Source organism: Podarcis bocagei (genome assembly GCF_964188305.1).
Source record: "Podarcis bocagei genome assembly, chromosome: 16".
Lineage (NCBI taxonomy): Eukaryota > Metazoa > Chordata > Lepidosauria > Squamata > Lacertidae > Podarcis > Podarcis bocagei.
The window spans coordinates 39,622,976-39,641,096 of NC_138142.1; the positions used below are offsets into that span (position 1 = coordinate 39,622,976).

Sequence of the window (18,121 nt, forward strand, 5' to 3'; positions counted from 1 at the left end):
GGAGTTAAAAATGTTGTTGTTGTTGTTTAGTCGTTTAGTCATGTCCGACTCTTCATGCCCCCCTGGACCAGAGCACGCCAGGCCCTCCTGTCTTCCACTGCCTCCCGCATTTTGGTCAAACTCAGGTTCATAACTTTGAGAACACTGTCCCACCATCTCGTCCTCTGTCGTCCCCTTCTCCTTGCGCCCTCCATCTTTCCCAACATCAGGGTCTTTTCCAGGGAGTCTTCTCTTCTCATGAGGTGGCCAAGGTATTGGAGCCTCAGCTTCAGGATTTGTCCTTCCAGTGAGCACTCAGGGCTGATTTCCTTCAGAATGGAGAGGTTTGATCTTCTTGCAGTCCATGGGACTCTCAAGAGTCTCCTCCAGCACCAGAATTCAAAAGCATCAATTCTTCAGCGATCAGCCTCCTTTATGGTCCAGCTCTCACTTCCATACTTCACGACTGGGAAAACCATAGCTTTGACTATACGGACCTTTGTTGGCAAGGTGATGTCTCTGCTTTCTAAGATGCTGTCTAGGTTTGTCATTGCTTTTCTCCCAAGAAGCAGGCGTCTTTTAATTTCGTGGCTGCTGTCACCATCTGCAGTGATCATGGAGCCCAAGAGTTAAAAATACATAACCCCAAAGGAAAAATGGATTGGGAGGGAGGAGGAATAAAGCAGCCCGGTTCAGGTTCTTGGTTGCCATCTCTGGGGTGGAACTGTCCAGGGTGAAGAGATACCAAAGGTTGTTTTTCTCTTCCCGTCTCTGCTGATTTCTTTATTTTATTATTATTATTTAATAAATTTGCATACCCTCCTACACCTGGAGATCTCAGGGTGGGTTCACAACAGAAATTCTTTGCTGTCTTTTGTAAGAACGATAATGTTTCTGCGTTTTGTGGCGCCAATATGTGTCACCAGCTGCTACATGCTGTTGTCGGGGGGGGGGGAAACAGCATTTATCTCAGGCTCATTCTCTGAGCGAATGATACGGATGGGGGAATATCTCAGTTTCAGGTTCACTCAGGTTCTAGTTTTGCCGATCTTAAGTTTAACGTAATAAGGTCAAAGGGAGTCCATCTAGTCCACCATGCTTTTTTCACAGGGGCCAGTGGCGGATTTACGTATAATAATGATAATAATAATAAATTTTATTTATACCCTGCCTTCCCCAGTCAAGACTGGGCACAGGGAGGCTAACACCAGGTATAGAAACAATTGATTAAAATACAACTTAAAAACAAGATTAAAGTACAACATTAAAATGCAGCCTCATTTCAGTAGAAACTCAAATAAAAAACGTTTCAATTTTTTATATTTTACATTTTTATTTTTGTTGTTAGCTGTCCTGTGCTCAGAAAGTCAGGCTATGAAAGCTTGATAGAAATAAAATAAATACGATCCTCCACTTTTCTTTCATTTACTCCCTTAATTCACCTTATATGTTTCCTCATATTTCAACACAAACCACTAAGCAATTTGTATATCCCAACAGAAAAGAATCCATAGTTAAATGTATGTACATTATCCATTCCAGATTAAAGCTAAACACTACTTCTAATAGCAATTCCACCTTTTAAGCAATGTACTTAGGCAACCCAGTCAGATGGCTGGCATACAAATAATAAAAGTATTATTATTATTATTATTATTATTATTATTATTATTATTATTATTATTATTATTTATTATCAATGCACATATGTGAAATAAGAACCATTGAAGCAAATAATATATGAAATGTAAAAAAAAATCAATATATATGGTATACAATTATGCTATGCATCTTCTAGAAAATCTCAAACGTTTTAATTTCCAGAGATGTAAAAAACAACTTCCACTTTCTCAGAAATGTACCATCCTCTTGCAACCTCTCATAGCTGTGTATATTCTTTGACCCATCAGATGTCAAGGAGATAAACAACTACCTGACATTTAGAAGACATCTGAAGGCGGCCCTGTTCAGGGAAGTTTTTTTAATGTGTGACATTTTGATGTATTTTTAACCTTGGTTGGAAGCCGCCCAGAGTGGCTGGGGAAGCCCAGCCAGATGGGCGAGGTACAAATAATAAATTATTATTATTATTGAATGATTGTGCAGCTGGAACCATCCTCGCTGTAGCGCTCCCCCCACCACTAAAAGCACCCCCCCTCCCTGACCCCCAACCTGCATCTGATCTGCAACTTCAAGGAAGAGGTCTAGTCATGTGGCCCCAGCTTTTTGCAAAGAAACACCTCCCTGTGGGCGGTTCAAGGTGGGGATGGAGCCACTGAGAAAGGTCACTGTCTGCCTCCCAGGCAGACAGCGAGGGGGAATCAGCCACCTGAATTCAACAGAACCACCACTGAACCTGAATTGTCTGAGACGTCGAACCGACAGCAGGACTGCAGCTCAGTTTTGACGCCCCTGGTACTGTTTTGAATCCCAGAGCTTAGCTATCAGGTTTCGATAGGCAGATTTGGGTTGTCTCTGCAGCACAGATTGGCAGGTGTTTGGAAGCGCCCAAAAATAAATCTATTTTTTGATCAAAATTGGGGGAAGATTTGGGTTTGCTGTACCGGATTTTGAATCCCAGAGCTTAGCTCTCAGGTTTTGTCCCACACATCTCTGAAGATCTCTCGTGCCGTTAAAAGCCGGCCCTATTATTAGACAGATTCGGGTTGTCTCTGCAGCACATGTTGGTCAGTGTTTGGGAGCACCAAATGGTTTTCTATTTCATAAATATATTTTTTTGATGAAAATTTGGGGAAGGTTTGGGTTTGCTGCACTGGAGAGCAAAGCACTAGTCCACATCTTCCTGCTTTCGTGGTTGAGGAGAAAAGAAATCACCTAGCATTCCTATTCCAACAACCTTCTCTGGATTTCGCCGGCTTCGCTCCCACGGAATTCGTCACACAATCCCGACGTTTCGCCCTCGCCCAACGAAGGACTACGCAGAACCAGGAAATGTTTGTATCATTTCTTGGGATCCTGCTACTTTCTCTACACAGTAAGTATTTCTGGAACCTGATCAGTTTAACAATTCATGGTGAGATGAGGTTTCGATGGATTTTACATATTGGTTCTGCTTTTAAGACTGCAGTCCTATATTTAATGATATTTAATATTATTCTATATTATTTTAATGAATGTTGAATGTTATTTTATTTGCATATTGTATGTTGTATTATGCATATTGTCTTATTTATATGATGTTAGCCACTCTGAGCCTGGCTTTGGCAGGGGAGGGTGGGATACAAATTATTATTATTATTATTATTATTATTATTATTATTATTATTATTATTACTTCTTAGGGAGTAAGCAGCGTTGAACACAGAGAGACTTATTTCTGAGTAGATATTTATAGGATTGTAGTGTGCACGGATTGTGCATTTTGCGCAGAATTTTTTTTAATAACAACATGAGTAAAATTATTACCTGTCTTCACCAGCAATGGACAAACCATTCGGTTTCGCCTTCTTTCAGTTTGTCATCCCTTCCCAAAAAACCTGCTTTCTGCCACATCTCTGCATCAATTTGCAAATGTTTGTTAAAAGGCTGTATTGAAATATTTATCCATTTTCACAAGCATTTCCCATAATATATACCTCTTTGTATAACGCATGCATATTTGTGAACAATTTTGCAAAACATGTACATTTTTGCAAGCAATTTCCCATAACACAATGTAGCTTTGTTTTCGCATTGTTTTCACTAATAGCTGCACACTTTTGGGTTGGAGAACTACCCTGAAATATTTCAGAGTAACGTGAATTTTGTAGGAATGCTGTGTTTCGATCTGCTTATGTTTTCAGTAAGCACAAATTAGGTTGGTTCCCATTAAAATGAAAGCTGAACAAACTTCTCTCCCACCTCAAATCTTCAGCAGTCTTGACAAATAGCAAGATGCACTTTAATTAAACGATGAGTGTTTCTGATTTTCATGATGCCATTTCCTTTAACTTCACAAAAAGAACCACATCTTTAATTCTATATAGTATAATCTACCGATTCAGTTTCAGTAATCAGTAAAGTATATTTATCTCTGCGCACATTGAATAAATATTTGAAGCTAGGTTTCTTATTTGGAACCTGGTTTAGGAACTTGATTGGCATGTCTCCTTCCCTAAGGAGCAAAAAGGAGGTTGGTTTTCTTTTTGCAGCTCTCAGTATATAAAGTTGCTTAAGCAAACTTGTTTGGCAGGGTAATTGCTCCCCACAAGAAATCCGCCTGGAATTACAGTAGTTGCTAATTATGTAATGTAAAATTTGTGATGCTATGTGACACCCGCAGTGCTTCTCATTTTAGGGCGTAAAACTTAATTTTTGCAAATTTCTTCAGTGAGGGGTTTTAAAACTACGTTTTGGTGTGTGTGGAATTCAAATCTGCCATTATTTTTGTGACTGGACAACATTTAGCTTGGTAAGGCTATGTTTGGCAAAGAAGCACATAAACTGCTTTCAGAAAACCAAATACCGTACTTTATTTTTTTCTGAAAATGTCAGGTGATGCTGAATTAGCAGCAGCAGGAGGAAATAATTCATAATAATAAATATAACTGCAAGTGCATGGCAATTATTTTACTTACCAAGCAAAACTAAATTATATTAATTTAGCCTCAATATCTTTTGCATTCTCAAGTTATGTTACAACTTTTCAGCACCCCTCACTTTCAGAAAAATTCAACACATCTGAAAGAAATAAATTTTTTTTGTGTGCATCCTTTTATTGAGGTTTAGTAATCCTGTATCTTACCCCATCAAGTGACAATCCAGACAGGGGCAGGTAAAGGGGGAAGCAGCAAACAGGTCTGTCATATGCACCCTATTTTAAAATAAATGTTTTATAGTCATGGGTTGGTCATCTTGGTTTTCTGTTTAGTGGGGCCAACCAAATGGGACCAACCACACATCCCTTTGCTTCCCTGTTGCAGCTGCTGGATCACGGGGGATCCCCGAATTCCCGCAGACGCTGGCAAGGATCTCAGCATCTCCTGGCGCCACTGTCAACATCAGCTGCAACATTCCAGAAGGGACTTTTGTGTCGGTAGTGAGCTGGTACAAAGAGGAACAGGAAGGGGGACTGCATAAGATTGTAGACATTTATACCGCTCAAAAAGCAGGAGCAAAAACTCCAAGCCAAGTGAATCTGACCCGACACAACATCCAGGGAAGAGATTCTGGGGTGTATTACTGTGTTGGAGCTATGGCTCAGAAATTCACCTTCCTGAGTAGGATGAGGCTGATCGTCTTAGGTGAGTGGCTCAGCAGATGTCAAATGCTCTTGTTGTTTATTTAATATACACCCAGTCCACTTGCAAACCTGCCATAGGCCCCTAGCAAGTTTCAAACAACAGCACACAAATAACTGCCCAATATCTCCTCAAGTGAAGACCCACGAAATAATTGAGTTTCTCTGCAATCTCCCCAACACCTTTTAGTTAATCCTTTCACAGCTTTGATATCTGCCGCACCTGCCTGCCTGCCTAGTTTCCTGTCGCAGATATATTTAAAGACATTTTTATTTGTTTGTCCTAATCTGTTAGAAGAAGAAGAAGAAGGGTTTGGATTTGATATCCTGCTTTATCACTACCTGAAGGAGTCTCAAAGCGGCTCACAATCTCCTTTCCCTTCCTCCCCCACAACAAGCACTCTGTGAGGTGAGTGGGGCTGAGAGACTTCAAAGAAGTGTGACTAGCCCAAGGTCACCCAGCAGCTGCATGTGGAGGAGCGGAGACGCGAACCCGGTTCCCCAGATTAGGAGACTACTGCTCTTAACCACTACACCACAGTGGCTCAAGCAATCTGCTCCCCAAACCTTATCTTCTGTTAATTTTGCTTTGTGGGTCTCTCTCCACCCTGCTCCAATCCATGTCTGGACGAAGCTTCCACTTCTTTACACAAGCTTTCTTGCCTTTTTTGTTTTTAGCTTTTGTGACGCTGCTGTATAACCACGCTGGCATCTTCAGTGGCAGGGGTGGGAAATGTCAGGCCCAAGGTGTGTGAATGTGGCCTCTAGGCTCCTCTCTCTCAGGGCCTGGGCAGACCCCCACAGGACATGTTCCAACATCAACCATGCCCTGCCCCCTTCAGGTCAACACCCCTCACTATGTCTGTTCCACCCCCCAGTTTAAATGCTTTCGCTTGGCTGAAATGTGTCATTGAACTGCAATAACGCCTCTTGCTGGGTGGAGGATGAAGACAGGGTTGCCATATTTCAGGAATCCAGACACAAGAGTTGTTGACCTTTCCTTAAGCCATGTTGCTGAGCTTTAAAACCACTTTCTGAGCCATCTTTTTACAAACTTCTGCAAAACCCCCCACAACCAACCCACTTCCAGAATGGGTTGCCATACGCCTGGGTTTTCCCGAAGATTCGAAACAGCTGCAGAAAATTGATGTTTCTTGATCTGTGGAGTGTTTGTTTGATTTTATTTTGTGATCATGGTAAGCAGCCAGAAGCGATCTTATCTTAAGTGACTCGCCCTTTCAACTTCCTTTCAACAGACCCTCTCCATTGTGACTGGTTTCCTCTCTCAAAAGTAAAAGTGGCTGCACTTGACTTTGCGAGGGGCTTTTTCCCACTGACCTTTGTCTCCGCAGAACCACACAAACATGTGGCACTTGAAGGGGATGCATTGTGCAATAAAACAAAAGGAAATAACGCCTTATAAACACAGCATCCGGTTTGAAAGTCCCGTTTAGCCCCCACACAGCCCAGTAGAAAACCAGATAAGCCTTTGGGGCCTACTTAAAATTTGCAAGAGGGGGGCATGTGCCTGGTCTCCGTTGGCTTCCACAGTTGTGGGGGCCACCCACAATTGATGTTGCAGGTGGACATCTCAATGGAGCCTCTGAAATAGGTCTGAAACCGCTTGGAACCAGTGAGAAGCTCCCATTCTCATTTCTCCTGCTTTCACGGCCACCTGGGGCAAGAAAACAAGATGGCACCTTCTCCTTCCACATACAGAATCCAACTGGGTTGACACTGGAATTTCATTTAAGCCCCGGACCCAGAACTGGCTGTCCCCCTTAGGAGACGGGGTGAGGAGATGGCAGGGAGGGGGTTGCCCCCCCCCCATATCTGCCATCTGAGGGTAGCTGTGCCTCACTCTAGCAAATTGTTATCTCCATTCTGGGACCTGCTGGTGCAGGGCAAGAAATAAATGTATTAATATTACTATTACAGTCATACCTCATGTTACGTTTGCTTCAGGTTGAGCATTTTTAGGTTGCGTCCTGTGGCGACCCAGAAGTACCAGAAAGGGTTACTTCCGGGTTTCGCAGCTCGCGCATGCGCAGATGCTCGAAATGACGTCACGTGCATGCACAGAAGCAGCAAATTGCGACCTGTTCACGCGCAGACGTGGGTTGCGTTCTGCTCATGTTGCGAACGGGGCTCCGGAATGGATCCCGTTTGCAACCAGAGGTACTACTGTAATACCAATACAGTCGTACCTTGGAAGTCAAACAGGATCCATTCCAGAAGTTCGTTCGACTTCCACAACATTCGGAAACCAAAGCGCAGCTTCTGATTGGCTGCAGGAGGCTCCTGCAGCCAATTGGAAGCCGCGGAAGACCCATCAGACGTTTGGGTTCCAAAAGAGCGTTTGAAAACCAAAACATTCACTTCCAGGTTTGTGGCGTTCGGGAGCCAAAACGTTCGAGAACTAAGCTGTTCGAAAACCAAGGTTCGACTGTATTACTAGTCAATATTGGTAGGGCTAGGCTTAATCAACTATGGCTTAGATTTAGATTATGGTCTGTAGCATTTGCTTTATTTATTTATTGCATTTACACCCCCACCTTTTTCTCCAAGGAGCTCCAGGTATTGCACTTGGTTCAGCTGCTCCTCACTGATCCCCACAGCAACCTGTGAGGGAGGCTAGGCTGAGACCAGCCCCAAGCGAGCTTCCTGAGTGGAGATTTGAACCCAGGTCTCTTCCAGGCCCTAGTCCAGCTCTCTAACTCCTGCAACGGTCATTGGGATGGCTGTCTATTGGGTCTAGTTTGTTGAGGAGCCATGTCACCCCCATGAAACCTACGAGAGGGATTAATTAAAGATCTGAGGAGCCATTCTCATGCGATTCTCCTTCTCTCCTAGGTCCTTCTGGGCCAAGACTTTCCCTCCTTGCTCCTTCCGCTGCAGAAGACACGGAGCTCTCCCACCACATCCCCCTCCTCTGCCTCCTGATTGACGCAAACCCTGATGAGGATACTTTCTCCTGGGATATTGGTGGGGAAACCTCTCAGGACCGGAAGGATGGTGACATGATCGATGGGGAAGGAGCCTTCACCATTTGGAGTCTGAAACTGATTCCTCCAGAGAGATGGAGCCAAGGGATGGCTTATTCCTGTTCAGACCAGGAGAAAAGAAACATCAGTGCAGTGGTCCCTTCGAACGCAGCTTCTACAACCCAAGGTACCTTGTAACCAAATAGCTGGTTCGGTTTGTAGCTTTTCAATGGACCCCATTTCCCTAAGTGGTGAGAATTTGCAAGGGCACAGACCTTTCCTGTGGGGCTATCAGGACATGACTTTATTGGGGTTTTGCAGAAGTCTGGGCCCCCAGCAAGCAGGCTTTCTAGAAGTGTCTCCGTGTGGGAATGTTCAGGGATGCAGGAGAGGATATATTCTCTGATTATATCCTTATCCAACTTGTGTTAACAAGTTCCCGAATTTCAGCAGAGTAATACATTCCCCTTTATTTTAAGTTTGCAACGACAGTGTTTGCTCAGGCTCGCTAAAGCCTCTATAATAACTGTTCTGGTATTTTCCCCTTATTCCCTCATAAAATAGAAGAGACGACACAGTCTTTTACAAAAGTATAAAAAGAGTTTACTCACATTCTGTTCACAGTCAGATCCCAGAAGGCAGACTTAGCTTAATGAAGTAACATACACTTGGAATCTATCTCTTAAGAAGACAGTCCCTTTGTCCTCTCTTGGCTGGGAGCCAAGAGAGCATCTTTGGCTTAGTAGATGTGGCTTCTTTGATGCATGTATTCAAAAAGAGAGAGATGGCTGCTCTGCCCTGTGCTTTTGTCGTTACCTGCACAGGTGAGGCCACGCCCACCTCTAGTCACACGCAGAGGAAGTCTGTCCCAGCCCAGAAGGAAACAGGAAGTTGACCTGCTGGCTGGACAAACATCCCTCCCCATGTGTAAACATGTTCACTCTAGGAATGTTGTATTTGACTGCTCGTGTGTTTCACATCCCACACTCCGAACCCAAGGTGGCTGTCTTGCCCCATTTTGAAGGAAGTAACTGCCCATCAAAAGATGGCGGTCTTGCACAACCCTTAATTCCAGAGTCTAAAATTATGCAGCTAACCTACTGAGTTTATCAAGATTCTGTCAGGAGCTCGTCCTACACTCGAGTAGGACCCTGGCAGAGACACGTGCCCGACTGGCATGTTTCCTCCCTCCTGGTCTATCATTCGGGAGCTTCAAAGGCTTTCTTCTGCCCGAACATCACAGCGACCGATGCCAACAGACATTGGCACACTTTGGGATCCTCAGAGTCTTCGCAGCTTGCGTGACAGATCTCAGCAACTCAGCATTTTGGCTAATCTACTTTATTTACATATAAACACACACATAAGAAGTGTCTGCTGCCTCAGGCCAAAGGAGGCCCATCTGGTCTAGCATTCTGTCATCGCAGTGGCCAAACAGATGCCCTAAGGGGAAACCAGTACAGTGGTACCTCGGGTTAAAAAACTTAATACGTTCTGGAGGTCTGTTCTTAACCTGAAGCACCACTTTAGCTAATGGGGCCTCCTGCTGCCGCCGTGCTGCTGCTGCACAATTTCTGTTCTCATCCTGAAGCAAAGTTCTTAACCCGAGGTACTATTGCTGGGTTAGCGGAGTCTGTAACCTGAAGCGTCTGTAACCCGAGGTACCACTGTAGTTAGGAGCTGAACGTGAGAGCAACTCTCCCCTCCTGTGGTTTCCAGCATTGCTGCTCCAACTGGGCAGACAGAGCATAGCCACTGTGGCTAGTAGCCATCAATAGCCCTCTCCTCTGTGCATTTGCCTAGTCCTCTTTCATCATCATCATCATCATCATCATCATCATCATTTATTATTCATACCCTGCCCATCTGGCTGGGTTTCCCAACTACTCTACGTGGCTCCCAACAGAATTTTAAAAACACGATAAAACATAAAACATTGAAAACTTCCCTAAACGGGGCTGCCTTCAGATGTCTTCTAAAAGTCAGATAGTTGTTTATTTCCTTGACATCTGCTGGGAGGGCGTTCCACAGGGCGGGCACCACCACTGATAAGGCCCTCTGCCTGGTTCCCTGTAATCTCACTTCTCACAGGGAGGGAATAATAATAATAATTTATTATTTATACCCTGTCCATCTGGCTGGGTTTCCCCAGCTACTCTAGGTGGCTCCCAACAAAATAGTAAAAAAACGATAACACATCAAACATTAAAAGCTTCCCTAAACAGGGTTGCCCTCAGATGTCTTCTAAAAGTCTGGTAGTTGTTCTTCTCTTTGACATCTGGTGGGAGGGCGTTCCGCAGGGCGGGTACCACCACCGAGAAGGCCCTCCGCCTGGTTCCCTGTAAATTTGCTTCTCGCAATGAGGGAACCGCCAGAAGGCCCTCGGAGCTGGACTTCAGTGTCGGGGCAGAACGATGGGGGTACAGTCAAGGTATACTCGACCGAGGCCATGTAGGGCTTTCAAGGTCAGCACCGACACTTTGAATTGTGCTCAGAAATGTACTGGGAGCCAATGCAGGTCTTTCAGGACCGGTGTTATGTGGTCTTGGCGGCCGCTCCCAGTCACCAGTCTGGCTGCCGCATTCTGGATTAGTTGTAGTTTCTGGGTCACCTTCAAAGGTAGCCTCATGTAGAACGCATTGCAGTAGTCCAAGCGGGAGGTAACCAGAGCATGCACCACTCTGGTGAGGCAGTCTGTGGGCAGGGAGGGTCTCAGCCTGCGTACCAGATGGAGCTGGTAGACAGCTGCCCTGGACACAGAATTGACCTGCGCCTCCATGGACAGCTGTGAGCCCAAAATGACTCCCCTTTTAAAGTGCTCCAAGTTGGTGGCCTTCGCTGCCTCTTGTAGGAGAGAGTTCCATAGATTAACTTGCTCTCCTCTTTGCCCTAGACTGGTCCACCAGCCTCCACAGTCACTGACCACCTCTTCCTCCCTGTCTCTTCCACCTCTCCTCTCGCAGAGGACTGCAGGAACATATTGCTGATTGGGATACCCTGTTTAGTCATCCTCCTGCTGATTCCCCCTTTGGTCCTGCTCTGCAGAAAACTTCGATCTGGAGGTAATGCCTTTGGGGAATGAACAGCATCGCACGGATCTGTTCCTCAGGTTTTCCTTCTGGTTAACTTGTCTTCTTCTTGTCCCTTTTCTCTTCCCAGGGAATGCAGATGCACCAGTAAATCGACTGCCCATGAGGGAGACCCCACAGGTAATTCACCATCCCTCCATAGTGAAGTTTTTATTGATTGATTTATTTAAAAAAATCTGTACACTGCTGTGTCATAAAGAATATATCAAAGCAGTTTACAGCGATAAAAGTATAGAACCGTACAATAAAAATCATAAACAGAAGTTGAAAACAGACATTGTTTCCACAGTCCTATTTTATATTTTATATTTTATATTATTTTATATTATTTTATATTATTTTATATTATATTATTTTATTTTATTATTTAGGACCATAATAATAATAATAATAATAATAATAATAATAATAATAATAATAATAATAATTTATTATTTATACCCCGCCCATCTGGCTGGGCTTCCCCAGCCACTCTGGGTGGCTTTAAATGTCATAAATTACTACTGGGCAACTGAGAAAAGAAAAATATTCTAGGGCTAACACCCTGAATTTAAAAACTCATTTTTTATCTAGTGAAAATGCTCCTTTTAAAAAAAAATATGCATTACTTTTCAATCGTCATAACTTTGTAATGTTGCTTTTGCAACGGAAAGTGCGTAAAGCGGCTCACAAGGTGAAAATGACTAATAACCACAGGAAAACAAGATCGCTTTTTTTAAAAAAATCAAAATGTTAAATTGGTCCAAGAAAAGCGGGGGGTGGGGGGCGGGCGCTTTGCTTTTGCAAATGTAGAAAATAAAAAAAACACTAAGTGGCCTCTGGCTTTTCCATTTCCCCTTCTAGACCGAATATGCAGAAGTCCGTTGCAAGAAATGAAAAGTCCCGTTCAGACCAATCAATACGGTCAAGTGGTTAAAAAAAGCATGGTTTATTAGAAGGAGAGACAGAAGGAAGACAATCAAATGCCAGAAGTTTAATATATTTTCCTCCCCACTTTCTGAATTTTGATGCTTGTATTAAACTTGATGTTTCCTCCACGAATGTCCTCATTCTCAAGAATGTCCTCATGTATTGTGGCTCAGAGCATCGGCTTCGCATGCAAATGGCCCCAGGTTCATTCCCCAATGGCACCTCCAGGGAGAGACCCTCCAGAGCTGCTGCCAGCCCGTGTGGGCAATATGGAGCTATATGGACCAATGGCCTGACACAGCTTCCGAAAATCATAGAGCTGTAGAGTTGGAAGGGACCCCAAGGCTTATCTGATTCAACCCCTTGCAACCCTGTGCCATTGCCCTCTCTCTGAAGGACCTTGATATCTCCCCTACAACTGTTCAGCGTTTCTCAGACTTGCTGTTGGACTACAACTCCCATCATCCTTAGCTAGCAGGACCCAACAGTCATGGATGATGGGAGTTGTAGTGCAACAGCAAATTTGAGAAATGCTGCTTCATCTGCTCCATGCGTATTAGGGATGAAGAACGTCTGTTGCCTTCCAGATACCGGTGGACTCCTGTTACGGAAAAATCTAGGTGTGAGGCTGCTCAGTCACCCGGCTTGTCAGGCAGAGCCCGCGGGTCCCTGCGGAATAAAGGAAGGAGTCCAGCCACCAACCAGAGCAAATAGCTGTAGACCAAAGTTTATTGCGCAACAGGTTCAAAGAGGAATTTTGAACCCCGAAGATGAACTTATGACTGGGAAAACAAGAAACAGAGAACTCAGCTACATTGCTAATCTTCTCTGTATCATTCCTATTTTAGTATATGTGCAGCCGAAGTGAGCACAGGACTCAGCTACCTTGGCAAAGAAAGGACGCTTTATATTGTTGTAAACAAAATCTGCCCTTATTTCCTTACGGGGTACTCTTATAGAGTCCTTTTGTAGGTTCTCCATCTGTAGGAGAAAATAACAGAGGCCAACCAAAGAATATTGAGAAGCAAAGCAGCTCGTAAGCCTGATCTTTATTAACTGTTGCAACAGGGTGCTCCCCTCACACGCAGGAAAGGAGGAGGAACCGAGAACAAAGGTGTGCCTGCCCTTATATGTTGCTGTTGTTTAGTTGTTTAGTCATGTCTGCCTCTTCGTGACCCCCTGGACCAGAGCACGCCAGGCCCTCCTGTCTTCCACTGCCTCCTGCAGTTTGGTCAAACTCATGTTCGTAGCTTCGAGAACATTGTCCCACCATCTCGTCCTCTGTCCTCCCCTTCTCCTTCTGCCCTCCATCTTTCCCAACATCAGGGTCTTTTCCAGGGAGTCTTCTCTTCTCATGAGGTGGACAAAGTCTTGGAGCCTCAGCTTCAGGATGTGTCCTTCCAGTGAGCACTCAGGGCTGGTTTCCTTCAGAATGGAGAGGTTTGATCTTCTTGCAGTCCATGGGACTCTCAAGAGTCTCCTCCAGCACCAGAATTCAAAAGCATTAACTCTTCGGCGATCAGCCTTCTTTATGGTCCAGCTCTCACTTCCATACATCACTACTGGGAGAACCATAGCTTTAACTATACAGACCTTTGTTGGCAAGGTAATGTTTCTGCTTTTTAAGATGCTGTGGAATTGCCCACCCTCAAACTCCAGACCACCCCCAGAAACATCATACATATATCACAGGGGGCAGTCTAAAACAGAATCCTGAGTGTGTTGTTTATCTCCTGTCTGGCAAGTTACCTGATTGCATTATCTGGGTTTTGGCCACTCTTTTGTTATTAAAGGTAAAGGTAAAGGTACCCCTGCCCGAACGGGCCAGTCTTGACAGACTCTGGGGTTTGTGCGCCCATCTCACATCTATAGGCCGGGGGCCAGCGCTGTCCGGAGACACTTCCGGGTCACGTGGCCAGCGTGACAAAGCTGCATCTGGCGAGCCAGCGCAGCACACGGAACGCCGTTTACCTTCCCGCTGGTAAGCGGTACCTATTTATCTACTTGCACCCGGGGGTGCTTTCGAACTGCTAGGTTGGCAGGCGCTGGGACCGAGCAGCGGGAGCGCACCCCGCCGCGGGGATTCGAACCGCCGACCTTTCGATCGGCAAGCCCTAGGCGCTGAGGCTTTTACCCACAGCGCCACCCGCGTCCCTCTTTTGTTATTATAACTACTTAATTCCTGAATCCAGGTCACAGGCTCACCCTATTCACACCTTAAATGTGCCCTTAAGGCACAGGATTTGTGAGCACTGAGACAATGGGGAGGGTTTTTTCCTAGTTCTTCCCTCCTTGCAGAGAAACATTTGGTCAGTTTGGGAGAGTCAAAATGGTTTCAGGGCTGTTTTTCTGTACTGTTTCAGACATGTGGTTTTTGTATTTATGTACGTGTTTGCCTTGTACATTTAATTTATGTATTTGAGACCTTAAATTCTTATAACAATATGCATTATAACACTGTGACACCAGATGGCGCTGTGGAGTCCCGTTTTTGCCAACACGATTTCTCATACAAAGCCTGCAACGTGCTTAACTGAATCACTTCTTTGATAATAATAATAATAATAATAATAATAATAATAATAATAATAATAATAATAATTTATTATTTGTACCCCAGCCCATCTGGCTGCGTTTCCCCAGCCACCCTGGGCGGCTTCCATAGAAACCAAAAATACACTAAAATCGCACATTAAAAACTTCCCTAAACAGGGCTGCCTTCAGATGTCTTCTGAATGTCAGGTAGTTGTTTATCGCTTTGACATCTGATGGGAGGGCCTTCCACAGGGCGGGTGCCACTACCGAGAAGGCACTCTGCTTGGTTCCCTGTAGCTTTGCTTCTCGCAATGATGGAACCGCCAGAAGGCCCTCAGCGCTGGACCTCAGCGTCCGGGCAGAATGATGGGGTGGAGACGCTCCTTCTAGATCCAGCCGGAGTGAAACCAAAAGGGCAGTTTCCTCTTATCCATAAGCCCGAGGGGTCTTTCCTGCCCTGCCTTTCAGCTTTTCTTTCGCGACGCCCAGCTGAATTTATTTGCTCATTGTGCTTACAACGCCGGGCCATCGGGAGCCTTGTCAGGCCTGGCTGCCGGAGGCGAGGCGAGAGAGGCGATTCTCCTCACACCTGAAGTGTCGCAGCTATAAAGAGGGGCCAGGCCAAAGCCACACAAACTTTTGCAGAAGCTTCCTGTTTTTATTGTTTTTGCAAGTGAAGAACACGGGCTCGGGGGTGTCAAAACCAAGAAGGGCAGAAAACCAAAAGAGCAGAAAGATTGAGTCAGGCGGGCGCTTGGCTTTTTTTAAAACCGAAGGCGCCTCTAACTGAGGTTCGTAAGCAGGGACCCATGACGTCCCTGCGGTCAGCATCACCCAGAGCTGGACCGCAAAGAGCCACCTAGAACTCTGTGTTTCCACTTTCTTTTCTCTGTGCATCCATGAACAGGGCCAGCCAAAGGATCTGTCGTGATGGTGACTTTATGTTGATGCCAGAAGGACAGTTCAGCTAAACTTCTGCCATCTGGGTGGAATAGATTGGCCTGATATAGCAGAATCTTCTTATGTTACTCTGGTTCCTAGTCTGGGAGAGACCAGGGTTCAAATCCTCCCACAGGGCCATGAAGCTCACTGGTTGTGATCTTGAGAGCCAGACATTTGCTCTCAAGCTAACCTCCCTCACAGGGTTGTTGTGAGGGATATGAAAGGGAAGGGAGGAGAAGAACGATGTACACCACCTTGGACCTCTTGAAGGAAAGAGTTAAATTGTTAACAGAGAAATCTGAGGGCTCCCTTGGACGAAAACCAAGGACACCAGCCAGGAATACCAGAGCAAAACAGCAGCCAGTAGGCTTGGTCTTTATTGAAGACTGTCGCGACAGGACTCCCACCTGCCACAAGGTGGAACAAGATGGAAGCCCCGAACAAAAGAGCCCCCAAATTTTTATTAGCTGCTAATCCCCATGTTACACCCCCCAAACTACATCATTAATACATCATGGTTATGTCATGAAAGGGGAGGTCTGGTGGCTGTAATCTGAGCATCCTGGACCCTGCCCCATGGTTCCCCTTGCCCTCCACCAGACACCTATCAAGTGTAACAAAAGAGATATTTACATTTCCCGTTTCCAGCCAAGTTAATCACACCCTTTTGTCTTCATCTGGGTTTGTTATTTCTGGAATAGCTACCTGTCTGGCACTCAGGTATCAGGATGCCAGGGATTATCCCTCAGGCAGAGGGGCTGCTGAGGAGCTGAGCTCACATGTCTATATGAATTTCTGAAGTTTTCCCAGTGAGCCAGTACATAGATACATTTATCAGCAAATTCTTACATTTGGTATCGTGCAGCAAAGGCCCTTTGAATAGATAGGAAGAAACTGTGATGAAGTGTTTTGTGGGGACAAATCACAAAAGTCACAAAAGCGATTGTGCTGGTTTTGGTAGTGGGCTGCATGTGCATGATATCTGCGGGAGGGGCAACCCCCCTCCCAACCTATACATAAATTCCTGCAACAAAATGTAATCATCACCATCATTGGTGCTATTTTTCTAGAAAAAGAGGTGCCAGAGCTCACCACGAACTTCTCCCTTCTTCTCTTAGAATGGCAATGGTGCCAGCTTGAGAGGTGGCAAAGCTGAGCTCCAGTTGAAGGGGGGGGGAGCTCTGATGATTAACAACAACAATAATAATAGCTTCCCAAACACCTTGCATAAAAAATGGAAACATGCCATAAATTATAATCTGAAGGCAATCCAGACAAATACCAAAAGCATCAAATGACCTCCAATCTATAAAATTGCAGGCAATTTTGAATGCAGGGGGGAAAACACCACCCTTGTCTTGTTGACTGGGGAATGGCCTGATCGCTTAGTTTCGAATTCTGTTCGTTTCTCATTTTTCCAGTCAGCTTTAAGCAATTTTATTTCTTGATAGGAGCTGCCCTGTAATAGGTCAACCTATAAACACTGCGAAACTGGTAAAGAAACAGACTGCTGGCCAATTTGGAAGGTTTATTGTTTTCCATCCACTTGGTTACAGGGCTTGCCGTGGAGAGTGGCAGATCTCTTTCCACCAACCCCCCAAAAATGTCATTGCATGAATCAGGCTGATGCCAGAATGAGCATCTTTTAGAGGTACAGCTGTACCTGCTGAACTCCCCTCTTTTCCCAGTCTGTTACATGCTCACCGGGGATGCAGGTGGCGCTGTGGGTTAAACCGCAGAGCCTAGGACTTGCTGGTCAGAAGGTCGGCAGTTCGAATCCCCGCGACGGGGTGAGCATCCATTGTTTGGTCCCTGCTCCTGCCCACCTAACACTTCGAAAGTGCAAGTAGATAAATAGATACCACTCCGGCGGGAAGGTAAACGGCGTTTCCGTGCGCTGCTCTGGTTCGCCAAAAGCGGCTTAGTCATGCTGGCCACATGACCCAGAAGCTGTACGCCAGCTCCCTCGGCCAGTAAAGTGAGATGAGTGCCACAACCCCAGAGTCGGGCACGACTGGACCTAATGGTCAGGGGTCCCTTTACCTTTACCATTACATGCTCCCCAGTCCTGCTCTGTTTCACACCAGGCCAGCTAAACACTACAGTTTCTCCTGCAGCCAGGGATGCCAACAATTTCCCTTGCAAGGCTCCCGGACAAGGAGAAGCCAGACACTCAGCCATCAGCAATGCATCCCCAGTGGGATTTCTGCTTCTTGCTATGCTGCTTAAGGCAGAGGAGCCTTGCGGGGCGGGGAGTTGGCAACCCTACAATGTGTTCCACCTCGATTGGGAGTGAGCAGCCAGATTCTGAAAGCTGGCGATTCCCCCATCTAAGCAAACCCCACTCTTCTCTTCCTTCTCTTGTGTTATTTGTTCGATGCAAAACTTGTCTTACCTCCCTCTGACTCATAACAGTTGAAAGACCTTGACCAGCCTTCCTGCCG

General features: G+C 45.4%; 1 protein-coding gene across 3 annotated transcripts in view; it reads left to right on the forward strand.

Annotated features, from left to right (window-relative positions):
- The first annotated feature begins 2,241 nt into the window (after positions 1-2,241).
- LOC308575207 (uncharacterized protein) overlaps positions 2,242-18,121 on the forward strand; it is a 50,701-nt gene continuing 34,821 nt past the window's right edge. The window contains exons 1-6 of one of the 3 annotated variants that reach the window (XM_081173834.1): positions 2,254-2,974; positions 4,902-5,222; positions 8,072-8,389; positions 11,166-11,264; positions 11,362-11,411; positions 12,135-12,326. In XM_081173834.1, the coding sequence (XP_081029960.1) occupies positions 2,932-2,974; positions 4,902-5,222; positions 8,072-8,389; positions 11,166-11,264; positions 11,362-11,411; positions 12,135-12,167 (864 nt within the window). In that variant the 5' untranslated portion in view covers positions 2,254-2,931 and the 3' untranslated portion in view covers positions 12,168-12,326. Of the gene's footprint in view, positions 2,975-4,901; positions 5,223-8,071; positions 8,390-11,165; positions 11,265-11,361; positions 11,412-12,134; positions 12,327-18,121 lie in introns of those variants that run through there. The other 2 variants (XM_081173836.1, XM_081173835.1) reach the window with 2 other exon arrangements.